Genomic DNA, 21,711 nt, shown 5'->3' with positions numbered 1-21,711 from the left:
CTGGGTCGAACACATCTTGGACTCCTCGGATCCTCTTAAAGGACAGTTTAGCCCAACTCATTGCTTGGCACGCAGACAGTTCTGTTCTACAAAACCTGTTCTATAAAACCTCTTGGGCCTATGAATTCTGCCCTCTGGCTTCACTGCTTCTAAGCTGGAGAGGCAGCCAAAGTCCTGGCAGGTTCTGTTGGCTCTGGCTTATGCTCGTCTTCTAACTACCTCATGCTCACCACGCAACTAACTGCCAGGGGCTTTGTGAGCTGGGGCCCAGGCTCTGGATTAGCCAAGATATTCGTCTTATTAAGGGGACACTGTTATGGATGACTTGGCGTTCTCTAGAGGGAGTCGCACTGGCGCATGCTTCTCTTCTGTCATCTTTACGGAGTCATTGAAAATATCTATTGACAAGTGCCGCTTTCTCCCTTTCTGGTCAAGCTGAGCTATATTTTCTACCGAGATGTGGGAGAGGACCGAGGGCCTCATGTCACTGCAGTAGGGTATGTAAGGGACTACATAAGGGAATTGGGGCCAAAAGATTAATCGTTTGTACAAGTTCCGAAAATTTCCAGCAGTTCCCCCGTAACTCTGGCGTGATAGAGGAATCCTAAGGCACCAGTTAACCTTCTGCATTCAGTGTCCTCTGCTTCCACAACACTGAACGATTGCCAACAAACTGCCCAGTGTTTGTAGTTAATTAATATCCATGGTCTTCTCTGTGCTTCTCCTCCCTTTCCCCTGCCAGCAAAAACAAAACAGAGTGAAAGCGTAGGCTCTCCCAGAGTACCAAATGCAAAATTCTGGTTACCTGATACCGTATTTCCTTTTTCTTGTGATGCAGACAAGTAATCAGACAAAACATGATGTAACCCATTTAGCATAGCAACTATCTTATGGCCAAGATCTATTTAAAAATGGTTTTCTCATAGGAGATTGTATACATTCTTCAAGAAACTGGTATTATACTTAGAACTAAAGGAGACATAGAGTATAAATTAGCCCCATTGGCTGCAAAATTAGATCTTCCCAATTGGTTTTTCCCAGTTCCAAAGCTAATGTGCTGTTTCCTCCTGTTATTAGAGACTATATCAGTTAGCATGCTGGATTAAGGAAATGTGATTATGTAATTGAGGGTGAGGTCTGTGTTGGTTGATGCAGGAGTTCAGCCCTGTTACTGAGGATGCTGGTTCTCACTCTCTCTCATTTTTAGTACACAGCCTCCTGAAACCACATACAGTATCAGTTCATCCTAAATCTGGTTCCTCTTGTGATTCAAAAAAAAAGGGCTAAATGTTTTTGTTTGTTTATGTTAAGCAATGGAGAACCTCTCTAACCATTGGAATATAAGTGCTTATCTTCAGTCTCTAGTTGGGTATTGTCTGATTGAAGTTGGTTGGGTCCACTTCAGGCATGTAGCAGCTCCCGGACCATTAATGCTTGCAGGGAATTTCAGTGCTTTGGTTGGGATTAAACTAATTCTGACCCTGGAGCCCATTTATTGGGCTCAGTAATTAGAAGTCTCTTAGGAAGAAGGAAGGGGGAGCTCTGTATTGTGTAGGCAGTCGACAGAGCCCACTGCAGTAGTGGTGAGCCCTTTTGCCTCCTTTCCATGATTTTATGGCCCACTCGTAGGTAGGACAACTGTTTACAGTTACTTAAGGGTTTCTCCTGCTCAGGTCATCAGAAAAACTGGTTACTTAAAAACATTTCATGACACACACTTTTTTAGATTTTTCCCACCAAAAACATTATTTGCCCTGGCAATCCCACATAAGTGAGTTTTGAATTAACACCACCTAGCATTCCTGGTGACCCCTCTGTGTGATCTTCTAACGATAGTGTCAATAAAAGAACACACTTGCATTTTTGGAGAAATTTCCAGTAAGATGATCTCTTCAAATAGGTTGATGTTACTGGTTTTTTTCTCTTGTTTTTCCGCCAGTAAAACTTACCTAGATTTCTTTCAATATTTTGCTCCTTTGACTAGCTCACAAATGCAACTGTAAAAGTCAGCTAGGAACTTCCAATATGGAGTTGAAGGGCCCCCCTGTCTGTTTTAAGTTTCCAGTCTTGCTGGTTGTGTCTTTAGAGCTGTGTTATTGAGACATGACTTAGGTAGCCTTCTAAAAATAGGAAAGCTGAATATTAAATGTCGTATTTGCCAGGAACTGAATATTTAATGAGGAAATATTTTATCTAAGTAATTGGAATTTCTGACCTTAATTGTGTGGGTTTTTTTTTTTTTTTTTGGCATTGTTGGTTAATGAAATTAGCATTTGGAAAACCCCTGTGCTATCTTGTATAGAAAAGTAAAACCTAGTTCCCACTTTTAGAACTTGTCTTTTAAATTAGATGAATGCCCTGCACACTTTTAGAACTGGAAACACATTTGCAAGGTGACTGACTTAGGCTCTGGGTGTCAGTGAGGCTGACTCATCGTGACCTTCGTGACGCTGAGGTAACCATCACTTAAGGTTGTGGTAGACTCCATGAGCTGCTAGACATAGCCACTTAAAAATTCCAATGTACATCTCTGTGTGTCTTCAAATTAGACATTGTCCATCTTAAAGAAATTCAGTGGTCTTCAAGTTTTGCCCCTCTGAATTTTTCCCCAAATACAAATTTTCAAGAATTGAATGAGAAAGAAACTTAAAAAGTCAAAAAAGCAGAGAGCATGTTTAGGGCAATACGTCAGAGGTATTTTATCGTTTAGGAAGCTTAAGGGGCCTGTGATGCACGGCCGTCTAACAATGGATGTCATATCCATTGGGTTCCCGTCCCAACTCTGTGTCCCTTGCCTGTGGCAGGAAGCCCAGGTATGACTTTTTCTGTCTTCAGAGTCTGAATGTGGCCTGATCAGATTTTGAAGGCCGTTGGCATGAGTCCAGATTCCAAAGTTACCTTGATATTGTTTGTTTATAAAAACTGGCTTGTAAGACTTCAAACTGGATAAGAATCCGTGCCAGGGCAGAATTTTTTCTGTTAATATATATTGGAGTGTGTCTGAGAACATTGTCTCTTTACGTATCCTCACCCACTCCTACTGACAAATCTGAGGGCCGGCATTGAGCAGGGATGTGACCGAGATTACGTGGGCTGTTTGGAGCCACCTGCCACCAAGTTGCACTAATATCTATCCCAAGACAAATGCTTTAATACTAAACATAAATTATAACCTGTGTCCTTTCTTTCCTTTAATTAAAAGTAAATTTTTAAAGAAATCTTGGGGTGCCTTGGTGGCACAGTCAGTTAAATGTCTGACTCTTGGTTTTGGCTCAGGTCATGATCTCGGGGTCCTGGGAATCGAGCCCCACTTTGGGCTCTGTGCTCAGCGTGGAGTCTGCTTGAGATTCTCTCTCTCTCTCTCTCTCTCTCTCTCTCTGTCTACTGCTCCTGCTCATGCTGTCTCTCCCAAAAATAAATTAAAAATAAAAAAGAAATCTTTGTGGTTCAACTAGGCTGAAAACTCAGTAAAGAGTTTTGAAACTTATTACTACTTTTCCTTTTAAAATCAGTATTACATCTTTGCCCTTAAAATATGTGTTAGGGTGTTTGTAATTGAAACTGACGGTCTAGTCTCTAGCCCTGCGACAGATATAGAACCATATGGTATTTCAGCGGTCTGGGTAGGTATGTAATTCTACCTCATGCAGCTTAAAATCAAAGAATATCTTGCCCTCATTCATTCAGGCAGCTCACTGAGTGCCCCTTTTGGCCAGGCACAGTGAGCAGTACAAAGAAGCTGCCACACAGAGGGGGACGTATACACAACAGGATGTAGCATGTGTGATAAAGTTAATGGAGCTTGCTTCCTACTCCGGGAGCAAAGGAAGTTTCCATTTATGCCAGTGGACAAGTCTGGCAAAGTTCCACAGAAAAGATGCCATTGAGTTTGATCTTGAAGAAAGGTTTGCCAGGTGAAGTTTGGGTGTGGGTGTACTAGGCAGCGGGCAGGTGTTTGTCATGGCTATCACGGATAAGTATGGAGAAGCTAGGGGACAGTGGAAGGGAATGATGGGCCTCCCCTCCGCACTGAAAGGAACCACTGAAGATTTCTTTAAGAAAAGGACTTGAAATTAAATGTTTTTTCTTTCCAGAAACCATATGCTCTCTTCCCCTAAAAACTCCACAAGCTATAGTTCATTTACGTTATTAAAAGCATGAGACTGAAAAGTAACAACTTTTGTTTCTCTATCATGCAAGCTTTACTTTTTCTTTTTTTCTTTTCTGTCTTCTTTCTCTGTCAGGAGTCAATACACTTATCAGGAGTCAATACACTTATCAGGAGTCAATACACTTATCAGGAGTCAATAAACTTTGTGGCTTTGTTTTACATAAGACATTTAATTTATTCTATTGTATTTTATAGTATTTGCCAGATGTTAAAACAGTGAATGCTATATTTGCAAAAAAGCCTTGCATTTATTTCCTACTCAACATAAATTCCATTTTCACAGTGCTTTGCCTCAAGGAAATGTGAAATTCTTAATTTTATCTTAAAATGTGTGCTTTTAATCTGTTTTCAAACATTAGAAAGTCTCAATGTGTTATTCTTATTCGATGCTTCTTCTGATTAAAAAAAAAAAGCCTCAAATTGTATCTATTTTCTAGGCTTACCAAGAGGTTAAAGAGTGAATCCCTGAAATCCGACTTTACGATAGATTTAAAACATGAGGTACGTCATAGTTTCTTTGTTAAAAGTCTTAGTAATCAAAAATTCATGTGTTTTGATATAAAGGGTGTTTTTTATTCTCTTACAGCTCACCCCTCCACCCCCAGCGCATCTATGTATCTTCTCCCCTCCAAGGTGATTCTTCTCCAGCAAATTAGGCTCTGTAAGCTCATTTGAATCACGTAGGTGGAGAAGGAGCAGTGAAAAAGATTGCGTCTGTGATTCTTGGTTTTTCTTTTTTTTTAAAGCTAGGTGGATGGGTGCAAAGGTGGATTTCTAAAAACATGCAAAACTGCCATTAAGGCACCTTTGCTCTTATTTGCTCTTATTTGGTAATTTGGTTGTGTCTCTGTCCTTGGCCGTCTAGGGCAGAACCGAGCCAGTTGGTCCCCAGCAGGCAGCCGTGGCATGCCAGTTGGGACCCCAGCATCCCCGGCATTTAGTGGACATCTGTGACCAATCATCCTGGAGGCAGGTGTCCCATCATTCATCATTCCCGAATCATTAAGAAGGTTTTGTCGTGGGTTTCATTCACAGGCACATCTGACTGCCTAGAACAGCCCCACCTTTCCCTCTGCAGGAATCTGTATCCTAGGACGGTGGGGTCCATCTTGACACGCCACTGAGGCCAGGAGCACTGGCAGCATGCCAGGAGCCAAAAGGGCATGCACAAGGCTTTGCCTTCTTAGCTGTTTGCATGTGATGAGGTAGCTTATTGGGGAAAAAACATACCTGTAAAAAACCCTTCTTCCTTTCCATAGAAAGGAAAGAACGACTAATTGAAAGCGTAAGTCTGCCTAGATGTTTTTAATGAAGACTGAACTTCGGTATAGATACTCAGGTTCAGGAATCTATTAAACACGAAATACCTACAAAGAATATTTCTAACGAATGTGAAAGGTATGAAGCTCAGTCAAAATATCTGTGTAATCACCACCTGGCTTAAGAATTAGAACAACCCCAGTCGCTTTGAAGCTACATGAATGTGACGTTCTTGCGTCCCCTTCATTCTTATTAGTCAACGCTTTCTTGAATTCTCTCTTCCTTTTCTTCATCTTTTACGGCATAGGACTGTAGCCCTGAATAAGACATTATGCAGTTTTGCAACCATTTGGACTTTAGATAAACAGAAGTGTACCATGAGTATTGTTCCAACTTGAAGCTCCTCCACGTTGATATGGGCGCATCATGGACTTCCTGCCACTCCCTGCGGAGCGCGTCCTACGACTAGAGCAGGAGTTCCTCTAGGACAGAGGCTTTTAAACCTTTTTTTTTTTTTTTTTTGACTGTGACCCACTTTAAAAAATACATTTTTCACTGCGACCCGGTATATTTGTGTGTGTTGTTATTGTGTTGTGTTACTGATTTTTAGCATTATTGTGGTCTATATAACAGTAATTAGAACTATGAGGCTTACTTTGTGGCCTGGTTCGTGTTTACTTTTCATAAATGGACAAAAAATGTATATTGGGGGTATAATATTCTCCTTATTAGATTAAGGAAGAAATAGATTTAATCTAATAAGTTAATCTTCCTTCCTCCCTTCTTTCTTTTCTTCCCTTTTCCTTCTCTTCCCTCCTCCCTCCCTCCCTCCCTTCCTTCTACCCTTGTCTGCTTGATCTATCATTCATCAAGGGAGGAATGGGAAAGTCTTCCATAATAATGGTGCATATGACAATGTCTCCTCTCATAACTGCCAACTCCTGCTTTTTGCTCTGAGATTACGTTAATTAATTGCATGCAAGTTTAGAATCCTTACATCTTCTTATGAATTCATCTTTCTTTCTTGTCATGCTCTTTGCCCTAACATGTATTTTGTTGCTCTATTTCTATACCAGCTTTCTTTTTGGATTTGCTTTTTAATTGTCTCTCATCTTTTTCTTATAGCCCCTTTGTGCCCTCTTTTAGATGCATTTCTCTTAGAGAGGATGTATCTTTTTTTCCTCTCCGTTTGTCAGTCTTTGTCTTTAAACCAGGTAGCAAATTTACACTTACACTGAACATGATTACCATTATATTTGAATTGATTTCTAACACTTCATTTTATCTTTCCCTCCCATTTTCTCTCTGGCTTTTTTAAAAACTTCCTTACTTTCTATAGAGATTATTTTTTGTTCTTTTTCCATTTTTTCCTCCTCCACTATTTTGGAAGTTCTGTCTGTACCTTACTGGTTATTTTAAATATTTTAACATGCATTCTTAACCTAACAAAGGCTAAGTAATTGATGTCCCAGATTCAAGGGACTTAGAATAATTGAACTCTGATTATCCCCGTCCCTATTTTTTTAAAGATTTTATTTATTTATTTGAGAGGGAAAGAGTGAGAGAGAGAAAGCATGAGAGGTGGGAGGGTCAGAGGGAGAAGCAGACTCCCTGCTGAGTGGGGATCCCCATTCAGGACTCCATCCTGGGACTCCGGGATCATGACCTGAGCTGAATGAAGGCAGATGCTCAACCCGCTGAGCCACCCAGGAGCCCCTCCCCTTCCCAATTTGTATGCTCTTTGTTAATTAGTATTTTTGTTCTTTTTTTTTTTTAACCCCTCAACTTAAATATTATCTTTATTTTATGTAAGTCACATTTGTATTAGTTTAACCATGTATTTCCCAGTGTCTTTGCTCAATACCCCATATTACTTCTAAGACCTTCCAGGTAGGATCATTTTTTTTTTTTTTGGACAGTTTTAAAATTTAAATTCAATAAATTAACATATAGTGCATTATTAGTTTCAGGGGTAGAGTTCAGTTATTCATCAGTTGCATATAACACCCAGTGCTCATTCCATCAAGTGCCCTCCTTACTGCCCATCACCCAGTTACCCTCCAGCAACCTTCAGTTTGTTTCCTAGAGTTAAGAGTCTCTTATGGTTTGTCTCCCTCTCCGATTTAGTCATATTTTATTTTTCCTTCCCTTCTCCTGTGTTCATCTGTTTTTTTCTTAAATTCCACATATAAATGAAATCCTATGATAATTGTCTGTCTCTGATTGACTTATTTCCATTTAGTGTAATAACCTCTATTCCATCCACGTCATTGCAAATGGTAAGAGTTCATTCTTTTTGATGGCTGAGTAGTATTCCATTGTGTGTGTGTGTGTGTGTGTGTGTGTGTGTGTATGTGTGTCGATGGACGTCTGGGCTCTTTCCATATTTTGGCTGTTGTGGACATTGCTGCTATAAACATTGGGGTACAGGTACTCCTTCAGATCACTATGTTTATATCCTTTGGGGAAATACCTAGTAGTGCAATTGCTGGGTCATAGGGTAGCTCTATTTTTAACTTTTTGAGGACCCTCCATACTGTTTTCCAGAGTGGCTGTATCCAGGTAGGATCATTTTTATTCTTCTGAGGCACATCCTTTAGAGTTTCCTTCAGTGAGGTGGTACATTCTCATTTTTTTCCCTTTAAAAACATTTATGTCAACTTTGTTCTTGAAACTTAGTTACCTTGTGTTTACAACTCTGGGTTGTCCGTCATTCTCTGTCATCACTGTGGCCTGACTGCACTGTGTTCTGGCTCCTGTTATTGCTGTGGTGTTGGGAAATCAACATCGGTCTCATGTGGCTTCTTTGTAGGTCATCTGTCATTCTCCCTGCCTGCTTCTACGATTGTCTTTGGTGTTCTGCAGTGTCACTATGAGATGTCTAGGTGCTGACTTTTTTTTTTTTTTTTAACATCCTGCATGAGATTCATTGACCCTTTCTATGATAGGATTGTTATGTAGTTTTTGGAAATTCTCAGCCATTGTCTTTTCAAGCATGTTCTCACCCCCGTTCTCTCAGTTATCTCCTCCTGGATCTTTAGATGTGTGCTAGCTCTCTGAATTTTTCTCTTACATTTCCCACCTCTGTTTCTGCTGTGCTACATTGCAGGTGTTTTGGGGCCTTCATCTCTTAGTTCCCTAATTTTTTATTCACCACTGTCTAATATGCTGCTTATCCTAACCATTAAATTTTTCATTTTAATTTTTTTTATTTTTAGAAGTTTAGTTCGTTCTTTTTCAAATTTGCTTATTTGATATAATCTTTGAAAAACTTTTTTTTGCTAAAGTTTGAAAATTTTCTCTTTATGAACATGTATTAAATATAGTAATTTTATAATCTGTGTTTGATCATTCCAAGACCTGCCATCTTTTGGGTCTGATTATGTTGCGTCTGTTGGCTCTTGATCACCCACCCACGGCCTTGTGCTTTTTGTGATTTTCCTCTGAGTAGTCTAGCTTGGAACTGTATCTGTGGTAATCCTCTGAGTCCTACATTAAGGTGCAGGTTCCTCAGAAAGAATTTCCATTTGCTTTCCCTACTGCTACAGGGTTATACTGATTTGGGACCACTTTAAATTACTGTTTGAAGTGTTTTGGACCACGTTGGTGGCATGAATTAGGGAGCCCTGGGTTTTGATTACAAAATCTCCGAGGAGATTTACAGATGATTTTTCCCCTCCATCTAGCTCTAAAGTCCCAGCTTTATGTGGGGTTTGCTCTTAGACACCCTACCGTGGGTGCGTCATGGCTTTATTTTCTTAACTCCTGTCAGAAACTCAGCATCACCAGTGTTCTCTATCCACCTACTGAGGAAAACTATCTTTGATGACCTTTTCCCAGGCTCTTCCTTTTGCATTTTTGTTCTCACAAGTTCCATATTTTTGTGGCAATTTAGCAATCCATTTAAAATTATTTTAAAGATATTTTATCCAACAGTTTTAGATGTTTTCAGCAAGGCGGTTAGTCAAGGTATGTAATTACCGTACTGCAGAAAACCAGCCTCATGGTAATATTTTCTTTCATCTTCCACTGCGATGTTTTAGAAACCCTAAAATAGCTTCCCTGAAATTACTTATGACAACTTTGGAATTGTTTGGCAGTCAGAATATGGATTCTTGTTAATAAAAGATTAGATTGATCCACATGAAATTACTATTTTTATATGTAAAAAAAATCTGTTGAATATTGTCAAATTGATATTGTTCAGTCTAAGTACTCTCTAGAAGTTGTGGTCTGCTTTTCCTTGAGATATTTTGTACCTTCTTACACTTGTGGTGTTGGCCAAGCTCTTTCATTTGTTGCCGGCTCCTGTCCTGACAGATTGCCCTCTACATCTGGGACAAAGGCGATGGGCCTCCCCTCACTCCAGTGCCTGAGTTTTGTACAGAGGCTGTGGACTCTTCTTGTGCTACCACATTCCATTCTTTTCTACCACTTTGTGTAAGTAATAGAAGAAAAACTTCCTTGCACATCAAAGGAAAATCTACATGCTGTGGATAACGTTGTCTAGCACTTTAAGTATCTACTGAAAAAACCCCAACCTTCGTTACGTGCCAGGTAAGAACTAGATAGCGTGTTTCTACTAATAACAGCCCTATGAGGTGAGCACGGTTGTTATCCTAGTTTACACATGAGAAGAGAGAGGACTGAGCAGTACTTGTTCAAGGTCACACAGTGAGTCTGGGGGAGGGGGCGTGAGGACCGCGAGGGCATAGACTCACTCCCGAGCCTCCATGCGGAACTTCCTGCCACAGCTCTGGAGTCAGCGTGCCGGCAGTCATTTCTCGTGTCGATGACTCAGCTTGTGTCTACTGGAGTATCTGTTCCATTTCCTAGAAGGGCGATTTCACACATTTCTGGTTCTACCTAAGCCTTCTCCTCAAGCCCATCTCCTCTCAGCGGGAGACCTTGATTTGATCTCACCTGCCACTGTCCAGCAGAGCTTTCAGAATGAACTTACTTGTTGTGGCATCCCCATGGTCCAGCCCCCAGGATGAGCCTGAAGACCCCTGAAATTCACTAGGATGTTAACAGTTCTTCCTTAGAAGGGAAAATATATCCCTCACCCTCAAGTGTTGTCTGTTCTTCTCAAGGCGGTCACACAGAAGTCTGTGTGTTGCATATTCAAAGACGAATATTTGTACACACACTGCAGTGATGGGAGAGAATCTGTAATGTTTGCTCAGTTCCTAAGGGGGAAAACCTGTCTTTCTAGACATGATGGCTTACTTGTTCTTTAATGCTCTTCTGGGCAGTCTGGTGGGGTCAGCTTCCTAGTGTCGAGTAATATGACAAAGCTGTGGTTAAATGTCACTATAATCTGGCCCCAGATGATGTTTGAGTCATGATTGAATATTATCAAAGGCCTAAGACATTTGATTAAAGGGTCAGAACACCCCACAGAGCAGGCCGTGGCCTTAAGTGTAGGCTGTCCACAGTCTCCCTGTGTGCTGCCTTCATCTGAGTGGTCAGCTGGGTCTGGGCTGGCTCAGGGCTCCGTAATTGTCCCTCCTTCTCCGAGCCCAAGTGTTTGAAGTAATCCTCCCTTTGGCAGAAGATAGAATGTTGCTGTAGCCTAGTCTTGGGTAGACAATAAAGGGGCCATAAAAATACTTTCAACATCAAAGTGAGATGGGCCCCACAAAAGGGAGTCACTGTACATGAACACAGCCCACTTGTTCTCTCCCTTTGTCACAATCTTTACCAGCTGGGAAAAGGAAAGGGAAGGTGACTAACATTTATTGGGCAGTTATAATGTGCTGAATAAATGTAGCAGTGAAAGCAGCTTCACTGGTGGCTATTCTGACCATTTTCTAAACGAGCAGACTGAAGTCGAGAGCTGAAGAACATTGTCTGGATGACACACTGTGTACAGGGCAGGGCTGGGATTTGGGCTCGGGTCTGGCTGACGTCAGAGGACTTGTCAGCTGAACTCCAGTTCCTGTTTTCCCCTAGAACTTAATCCTGGAAACAGGTTTGATGTCCTTAACATTGGTGAAGGTCACCTCTACGGCCTGTGAGACCTAACATGGGTGTGAATGTGGGTGTTAATATGACACGGACTCATATATGCATATATGTTTTCTTGTTTTCTAGGGAAATCCAGTGAAGAAAGAGGATATATTTTTTGCAGTAAAAACATGCAAGAAATTTCATGGTGATAGAAGTATGTTCTGTGTTATTCATTTTTGTTGAACTTTGAAAATCCCAACTGCCTTTAAAAAAAAGGAAAGTACAAACCAGATAGAAATTCAAGAAAGGGATAATGACACATTTATTGTTGAAGCGAAAGCAGTTACTTAGTTAGTATTCCTCATCATACCAATTCAATCACCAAGATCAATTAGAAGGGACCGTTTTGTATCAAAACATGAGTGGCCCTAGCCCTTCTGAATACTGTTCAGAGCAGTGTTTTAAATTGGAAATGGGAAAGCACAGCTGTGGCAGTCTTGGTCACGATATATGAATAACAATCCATTTTGCGGAATAATGTCCTATTATGTCCATGCACCAGTTCTGAACTGTATAAAGAATGTTAGAGGGGATTTCAAGGTGAGAGAATGCCAAAAAAAGGATGTTTTCTCAAAGACTAATCCTTTTTACATTATGGTGGATGCACACATTGGAACTTATAAAGATACGTATTCGCTCATGAGTGGTTTATATGGCAGAAAAGGCAACAGGTGGCTTATACACAGCGGTCCCTTCTTAAGGGAATCTTGGCATGCAGATGAATGTTGTTTTTATTCAAGTTTTTGGTGTCATTACAGAATTCTACTAAGTTATGGTGATAATGTAAAAGAAAAAGCCCATCCTAAATATAAGTAGACATAATTTCTTTCTTTTTTCGCCTTATTTCAAGCTGCACTTTTCTGAAATTGAAAATTAGACAGTCTTTTGCATTTTCTAATTTTAGCATATATTTTAATTTTTTTCCATGAAAAGACTGTCGATTTCATCAAGAGCGTGATATTTATGTAGAAGAGATTTCTAAACCAGCTGTTGTTTTCAGGGGATTGGAACTATGGGGGAAGTTCATTTATACAATTTATTTGATAATATGATACTTATAAATTATACTTAAAAGGGGAACATTTTCCAAATAAAAAATATTATAATTTGGGATTGAAGTATTATTTAAGATATTGATATAAATTAAAATCTGGTTATGATGTACAGTATCATAAAAGCATGTAACTAGAAACCTTCATAATTACCTAAAATAATCACATAAAGTACCAAGTCCTATTAAATCAGCCTAATAGATACATGCATTATACAGGGAGTCCTAAAGAGCATTAAAAATCAATACAGCAGTTAAAATTTTCATCATTCACAAAAATTAACCTAGATTTAATATCCTTTTGCTTTTTTTTTAAAATCTGGAAGGGCGTTTGGGGACAATTTTTGACATATCTTATAAAAAAGTATCAAAGAAAATGAATGAAGGCACTGCCTTTTTTTTTCTTTTTTCTTTTTCTTTTTTTTTTTTTTTTACAGCCAGCAGAAGTGTTCAAATTGATTTATTTGATCTTGAAGTTGCACTTGGGAGTAGTGACTGTTTTCATAATACTGATGTTAAGAATGGTGGTGGTGGTGGTATTTTCTCTTTTGAAACATTTTTCGAGGGACAGTAAAGCAGTAAAATTAGGGACCATTCCTGTTGTATTTTTCATATTCTACAGAAATGAAAAAGAAGTTTGCTAATTTTAATTTAGTAATTTTGAATGATCTAGTTTATTGCTTTCTCATTTGCATAAGGTTGAGATAATCTTTTCAGATATCCATCAAATGCTTTTATATTCAAATTTTGAGTGAAAGGTCTTTAAAAATTACAAATCTTAAAACCCTGTTAAGAGCGTTAAAACCAAACCTCCCAAAGCTGGATGCATTGATTCACTGGTATGAATTTGAATCTGAGGTCACTGAAGCCTGAGACTTAATTAAAAGGTATTATGAAGCTTTCACAGTTGGGTTTCTGGGGCAAGCCATCTTTAAACTTGGATGTTTGTTTATAAAGATAGTCTGAGGCAGCAGGATTTTAGGGACTTTGATGTCCCTATGGCTGGATGGAAGTGAGCTTTCCAGGCCACTGGGCTCCCCTCCTTCTTTTGGAAGGCTAGTCTAACCACTGATTGGCCCAGAGAATTATCCAGTAATCGTATTCATTACATTGACAACACTGTATTAACTGCTTCTGCTCATCTTCTTTACATTTTCTGCTGTGTGTTTTACATACGTTGTATCATCTGCCTTCATGTTGACAATTCCTTATGATGTGATAATTAGCGTTATTCCCTTGATCGTGTGGAGAAAGCTGAGTGTGGGACAAGATGCAGCTGGCCCCTGTTCTTATAGACTATTGAGTAGGAGAGCTGGGACTCAGGTTTTCTGGCTCCAAATCCCAAGTTCTTTCTGCCACAGCACAGCTGTGCTGTCATCTCCTTGGATGTGTTACAGTCTTAACACTTGATAAATCGTATTTGATATTCATGTTGACATTCTGCTAGGCTCAAGGTCACTTTTGACTTGGCCAGAAGGTGCGAAAGTAGGCTTTTTATTTTCAGTAGCAAGGGGGAGAGCCAGAAATTGAAATCCACAGAGGATCTAAAATATAAACCAAGCTGGGCATTCAGGCTGCCACCCCTGTCCAAGCATATAACTGCTGTAGTCAAGCTGAATACATGGACCGGGGTGGGTTTTTTCTTTTTTCTTCCCTGTGCACTTTGTGGTAGAAACACTTGAAGTTACAAAGGCCAAATGACAATGAAGGTCAAAAAAACCCACAAAACTTAGATAAGACTATATATTTATCTTTGAAAAACAGAGCTGGCTATACTATTGGTGATATATCTGGTGGTGTGTTCTCACTTGTGGGTGCACTGCCCCCTGGGGACGGCAGAAGACCCCTAGCGATGCCCCCCACTCCTGGGCTCCGTATAATGTTGGCCATGTCCAGGGTGAGGGTGAGGGATGGCACTTTCTGTTAAAGGCTCCAGTCAAGCAAGGGAAAATACACATTGAACCCATTTTTTTATATTCTCAATGGAGACTTGATAATAAAGGCAAGTTCCAAAATTAAAAAAAAATTATTAAATATCCTGTACCTTTTTGGCTTAACGGTGAAACAAACGTTTATGTAACTGCTTTGTGTCTAGATTCTGATGTAAATGAAATAAAGCATTCTTAGGACACTGCAAAAATACATTCTATCTTTTGGCTTAAGAAAGAAATACATATTGACACCATCGAAATAGCAACACGCTCTTGGGATGCAAGCAGTTAGTAGGGTTTTAAAGAAACTTTAAACATATTATATAAAGCAAATTAGGCATAGCACGTAAAATTATAATGAAGCAAGGAAAAGGTCTCTGGAGTTTTAATGTTCAGCTTGTTCACTTCCTCCTGGGTGATGTGTTTTTCCACTGTGTGACGTGAGCTGTCAGAAAATGTTAAGAATTTTCTTTGCACCATTTTGCCACGCCGTTCTTGTGCGTGTCTTTAAGTATCTGCTGGCAGCCACTGTTTTGTTCATCAAGTGCTGGGTCGTGAGATGCTCTCCTGCTGCTGTCCCCTCTGACTAAAGAGGTAAAATTGCTATTTGCTCAGCCTCTGGTTCCTTTTCACAGCTTCCTGAGCACCTAAAAATAAACACTTTATTCCTTTCAGATTGAAAAAAACAAAACACCCTGTTATCTTTCCTGCAGTCATCTTGTCTGGAAGAGGCCAGTCTGAACAAACTTACTGAAGGGGTGTGTGGTTAGACAGGCTCACAGGTACCGTGCTGGAGTGTGCTTCAGACCGGAGGCGTGGGGTGCAATGCAGCCAGGTGGAGGGCTTCACTCTGTTGCAAATGATGTGATCAGATTAATGACTGAGGAGAGGGAGGGAGTCAGGTGCTGCCCCATTCAGATCTCCCCCTGGCTGTGGAACAGATAAAGAGGTTCCAGAATTGCCCGAAAATGTTGTTTTAGATCAGCCACGAGGGATGCCTTTCAGTCTTGACGTACGCCTCATCTTTAAAATCAGGGTATGTGTCTCTAACCCTCTCCGGAAGAGAGAGGGGCCACCAGGGTTTTGTCATTGACGTACACACGGAGACAAGGAGTCCATTTATCGAGTGAAAATAGCAGAGTTCTTAACATTAAGAGTCATTCACATTTGATTGTGGGGTAGTTTTTGTACCGTGTTTAAGTGTCTAGTTCATTTTCTTTTGTAATCAGTTTTGCAAGTAAATTCACCAGGGGTAAAAATGTGTGTTCTGTGCCTGCTAGCGAGACACATCTCCTCCTGCTTCGAGTCTGTAAAGCCATGTGGAAGATTTATACCATCTGTGCAGTGGGGTTTATTATTTTTTTTAATAGCACAAGTTTTACTTTGCTCCAATTATAAGTTATCTTGTGGTAAACCTTCTTGAAAGAGGCGTTCACTAGTGTTTTATTAGGTGGTAGAAAGTACGCTTCTCTGTATTGAAAATGAGACGATAGATCATGTAACTATATTGAAATATTTTCTCAAAGTTTAATGTACTTAGGAACACAGTACCTCAATATAAAATATTTTATAACTAGAATGAATTCAATTTAGAATTCAAAAAATCGCTAATAAAATCGGCCAATATTTTAAAAGTTTTACATAATTTAGAATCAACCCTAGTTGAAAATAAAGGCTTTACCTGCTGTTATAGAAGACTTAGCCTTAGCTTTAAGGTTTTTATAGCTGGCAGAGACGACAAACGTCTCAGGAGTTATAGTGATTAGGGGACAGATGATGAAAATTGTAGAATGCTTTTGGGATTATAGAATCATAGCACCCTACTCCATAAAAATGGCTGGTGTATTTTTATACGATCGGTAATGGTGGCAGCAGTCTTGTACCAAATGATAAATTGCCTTTACGAATAAAACCTTCCTTTAAACTAGTTCCTTTTGTGGGAACTTACTTCTACAAAATTCAGTCCTCATTCAAACTATTTATTGAGCACCTACTACCTCCTGGGCACTGTGCCTGGTACGGGGAACAATTCATACAGTAATTCTTACCTTTAGTGAAATTTCTGTTTCAGCTGTTTCAAACAAAAACTCAAAGCAAGTAGTTAGGTACAGCAAAGAACTCACTCACGATTTTAATGTCCTTTAAATCAGCCGAGAAGAAACATCTCTGCTATGTAATAAAGCTGTTAGAGCAAACAGGAACTGGAGGCTAACAGCTGAGGACGGCAAAAGCAGACTTTTGCACAGCTTGCAGGACTGAGGGCTGGGGACTGAGGAAAATTCTTGACCTTTCCTCACAGCTTCTTCCAGCATCATGCAAGGGGGGGACATCTTACCCAAGAGTGAATTAGTGGCGGCAGGCTGCAGGGAGCCCTTTCTGGGGCAGGTCCTCCCGCGTGCGACATATACAGCAAACTGCCACTGCAAGTGTCACGGGGAAGATTTTCATTGTGTGCTGAGATTTGAAAGTAGAAGAGGGTTTATTTTTCTTCCCCCGCTTCCTCCAGCAGCCTTATCTGTTATATGCATCTTTGTCCATTTTGACATGAAGAAATCTCTGCCTTTCTAGGATTGCAGAAAAGTTATATTTTAAGGTCTAAAAGTTATTTAGTGGGTTAAAATAGGTAACTTAGAGATTACAACAAATGTCCAGAATTCATAGGTCTTTCTTAAAAGCTGGTGAATAATGGATAAAATGGTGCACTTTTGCATTTTATATGCAAAGGCTGTCTGACTTTGAAGTTGGCATTGCATTGGGGGTGTTCGCACATATTTTTATTTGGGCTGGGAAAAAGGAAAAAGATAAATGATCTGATAAAATCTCAAAATACTGACCTGAAGATTGAGTTCACTGGAGTGGAGGTTCTTAAATTGCCAGGGTTTACAATCTAGATATGACAATTTTTTTTCTATTAAGACAACAGAAACCTCTTAGAATTTAGAGATGCACAGACAGTAGCTAAAAATATATATAAAAGAAAATAATTATGCAGATACTTGGTCAGGTGAATTAATACCAAATAGTAATCAGGCAGGATTCTGTCAAATGTGGAGATAGGAGATGCTTAAAGGAAGCTCTAAATTATAGAAAACCGGGAAAGTTTTCTGTTGTTTGTGTTTCTTTTACTAAAACAATTTATCTGTTAATGGTAGTGGTAAAAAATCTGCAGTGGTTCTCAATCTTTCTTCTACCACAGTTTTCAGAAGTGTAGCACAAGGATATCAGCTACCCTAGGCAGTGGTTCTTAGTGGTAGGGGCATGCCCTGGGTAGGATTGCGTGGTTCTGCTGGAATTGTTGGGTGGGGACGTGTGTAGTTTGAGAAGTCCCCTACCCCCACTGTGAGGAAGATATATTTGCATCTCAGCCAGAAGCACAGCATATTCCCATCCCTTAGAAGTAATTATATTCCCCACCCCTCTAGGAAGCATTTGAAAAATCCAGTTGTGAATTTTAAATGGAATAGCCTGTGGGGGAAAAAGGAAAATTAAAACACTATGGTATAATCAGACTAGGAAATGGATTATTACATGGACTCGAGGAATGAGGAATCACCAGGAACGAGAAGTGTTGGGCTCTAACAGACACTGAAAACGTCTCAAGGAGAGGGTTCCACGCAGGTGCTGTCATCGACCAACAACCTGACATTTCTCAGAGTAGGAAAAGCAAGCAGGTTGGGATACCCCAAGAGGAACAAATAATGGTTCTCTTCCTTTACAGGCGATTATGCTGCCCTTCATGATGCTAAGCTTTCCTGCAGAACTGTGCCAGTGACTGTCCCTCCTTCATTTTTTTCAGTTCCCATTGTAAAGCAGACCTGGGCAGGCCAGGCAAGTGTCATTGAATACTACAGTGATCACGCAGAAAGTTCCATCCCTACAGTAGATCTGGGGGTTCCCAATACAGATAGAGGTGAGTCCTTATTTCTTACTACCCTTATTCAGAATGTCCATTATCCTAAATCAGGATAAAAATAAAATAGAAATACTATGATTTTTGCCTTATGTAAGTTTCACTTTCTCCTCTCCCAGCGCCTTTACCCATGGGTATGGACCAATTCTCTTGGATTAAGAGCTGCTTTATAAGCAGTATTAAGGAGGGCACGTATTGCATGGAGCACTGGGTGTTATATGCAAACAATGAATCATGGAACACTACATCAAAAACTAAGGATGTACTGTATGGTGACTAACATAACATAATAAAAAATTATTTTAAAAAAAGTTGTAAGTTGTTAGGCCATGTTAATATGACTGAGCACATGAGAATTAGCATTCTTTAAGATTTTTTTTATACCTTCATAATTCGTTGTGGCCATAACAGAGTGTCCAAAGCTAGTTTATCATCTTCCCACACAATGCTTCTTCTCATTTCATTGTAGTAGTTGAACCAGCCAGTATTGTTCTGTGACGGCTATTGGCCAGCTGCCGAAGCCCCAGAAGCAGGGGAGACAGGACCAAAGCCTATGGTTTCTATCCTCATGAAGCTTATGGTCTCACATTTTATATGTACCTCTCCAGTAGTGCTTAACCACATTCTACACTGCTTATGTGTGGCATAAGCTCCACGATATTCATGTATTTTGTTAATATTTTAATTAGTAATTATTGGTTGTATACCTGTTTTTCGCTTCATATTTCTAGCTAATTAAAAAAATTTTTTATTTCAGAAAATTGGAAGTAGACATTTGGCCACTTCACCTTCACATGCTCTTTGTTTATCTTAATTTTTATCTAGTGTTCCTGCGACATGTTTTTCCTTAGTTTTCTGTTTCCCCATACCCTCTTATGAATAGAAAGAGAAGAAAGTTCATTGTCGTATTCTGTCGAGTAATTTATCTGGATTATTTCATGGTCTTGTCTCTCATAATGTCTTGGTTGATAATGTACAATGTAGAATCAGATATGCCATTCCTGTAGTTAGCAATTCTTCTGTCAGGGTTAAATATATTACTGAGTCTGTCTATTGCTTTGTTCTGGAAAAATGATTTTATTTATTTTTAAATTTAAATTCAATTAACATATAGTATATTATTAGTTTCAGAGGTAGAGTTCAGGGATTCATCAGTTGTATATAACACCCAGCGCTCATTACATCGCATGCCCTCCTTAATGCCCATCACCCAGTTACCCCATCCCCCACCTACCTCTGCTCCAGCAACCCTGTTTCTTTTTCTTTTTTTTAAAGATTTTATTTATTTATTTGACAGAGATAGAGACAGCCAGCGAGAGAGGGAACACAAGCAGGGGGAGTGGGAGAGGAAGAAGCAGGCTCATAGCGGAGGAGCCTGACGTGGGGCTCGATCCCATAACGCCGGGATCACGCCCAGAGCCGAAGGCAGACGCTTAACCGCTGTGCCACCCAGGCGCCCCCTCAGTTTGTTTCTTATAGTGAAGAGTCTCTTACGGTTTGTCTCCCTGACTTTGTCTTGTTCTTTTTCCCCTCCCTTCCTCTATGTTTTGTCTTTTCAATTTCATGTATGAGTGAACTCATATGGTAATTGTCTTTCTCTAACTGATTTATTTTGCTTAGCATAATACCCTCTAGTTCCACATCATTGCAGACGGCAAGATTCATTCTTTTTGATGGCTGAGTAATATTCCATGGTGTGTGTGTGTGTGTGTGTGTGTGTGTGTGTGTGTATTACATACATACACCACATCTTTATCCATTCATCTGTTGATGGACATCTGGGCTCTTTCCATAGTTTGGCTATTGTGGACATTGCTGCTATAAACATTGGGGTGCAGGTACCCCTTCGGATCACTACATTTGTATTGTTGGGGTAAATACTGAGTAGTGCAATTGCTGGGTCATAGGGTAGCTCTATTTTTAACTTTTTGAGGAACCTCCACACTGTTTTCCGGAATGGCTATACCAGCTTGCATTCCCACCAACAGTGTAAGAGGGTTCCCCTTTCTCTACATCCTCACCAACATTTGTTGTTTCCAGACTTGTTAATTTTAGCCATTCTGACTGGTATGAGGTGGTATCTTACTGTGGTTTTGATTTGTATTTCCCTGAGGCCGAGTGATGTTGAGAATTTTTTCATCATTCTGTTGGCCCTTTGTATGTTCTTTGGAGAAATGTCTGTTCGTGTCTTCTGCCCATTTCTTGACTGGATTATTTGTTCTTTGGATGTTGAGTTTGATAATTTCTTTATAGATTTTGGATCCTAACCCTTTACCAGGTCATTTGCAAATATCTTCTCCCATTCTGTCGGTTGTCTTTTGGTTTTGTTGACTGTTTCCTTTGCTGTGCTTTTTATCTTGATGAAGTCCCAATAGTTCATTTTGCCTTTGTTTCCCTTGCCTTTGGAGACGTGTCTAGTCAGAAGTTGCTGTGGCCGAGGTCAAAGAGATTGCTGCCTGTATTCCCGTCTAAGATTTTGATGGATTTCTGTCTCACGTTTAGGTCTTTCATCCATTTTGAGTTTATTTTTGTGTATGGTGTAGGAAAATGGCCCAGTTTCATTCTTCTGCATCTTGCTGTCCACTTTTGCAATCATCAATTTTTGAAGAGACCGTCTTTTTTCTGTTAGATATTTTTTCCTGCTTTGTTGAAGATTAGTTGACCATAAAGTTGAGAATCCATTTCTGGGTTCTCTATTCTGTTCCATTGATCTAGGTGTCTGTTTTTGTGCTAGTACCATATTGTCTTAATGATTATAGCTTTGTAATAGAGCTTGAAGTTTGGAATTGTGATGCCACCAGCTTTGGTTTTCTTTTTCAACTTTCCTTTGGCTTCGGGGTCTTTTATGGTTCCATACAAATTTTAGGATTTTTTGTTCCAGCTCTTTGAAAAATGCCATTGGTATTTTGATTGGGATGGCATTGGAACTAAAAATTGCCCTGGGAAGCATAGACATTTTAGCAATATTTGTCCTTCCAATCCATGAACGTGGAACGTTTTTCCATTTCTTTGTGTCGTCCTCAATTTCTTTTATGAATGTTCTATAGTTTATAGAATACAGATCCTTTGCTTCTTTGGTTAGGTTTATTCCTAGGTATCTTGGTGCAATTTTAAGTGGGATCAATTCCTTAATTTCCCTTTCTTTCTCATTTTTTAGTGTATAGACATGCACTGATTTCTGTGCGTTGATTTATATCCTGCCACATTGCTGAATTCCTGTATGAGTTCTAGCAATTTTGGGCTGGAGTCTTTTGGGTTTTCCACATAAAGAGTATCATGTCATCTGCAAGGAGTGAGAGTTTGACTTCTTCTTTGCCCATTCAGATGCCTTTTCTTTTTTGTCTGATTGCTGAGGCTAGGACTTCTAGTACTACGT

General features: G+C 39.7%; 1 protein-coding gene across 1 annotated transcript in view; it reads left to right on the top strand.

Moving 5' to 3' along the window:
* The window catches only part of B3GLCT (beta 3-glucosyltransferase), a 119,831-nt gene that overhangs the window by 53,142 nt on the left and 44,978 nt on the right, over positions 1-21,711 (top strand). The window contains exons 8-11 of the mRNA XM_045797008.2: positions 4,609-4,672; positions 9,752-9,871; positions 11,528-11,597; positions 18,222-18,335. Of these exons, the coding sequence (XP_045652964.1) occupies positions 4,609-4,672; positions 9,752-9,871; positions 11,528-11,597; positions 18,222-18,335 (368 nt within the window). The remainder of the gene's footprint in view (positions 1-4,608; positions 4,673-9,751; positions 9,872-11,527; positions 11,598-18,221; positions 18,336-21,711) is intronic.

The sequence above is a fragment of the Ursus americanus genome, chromosome 10, assembly GCF_024610735.1.
Source record: "Ursus americanus isolate L20-20 chromosome 10, mUrsAme1.1.p, whole genome shotgun sequence".
Taxonomy (NCBI): Eukaryota; Metazoa; Chordata; class Mammalia; order Carnivora; family Ursidae; genus Ursus; species Ursus americanus.
Note: the sequence above shows the minus strand (reverse complement) of the source record. Positions and strands in the feature narration are given on the sequence as shown.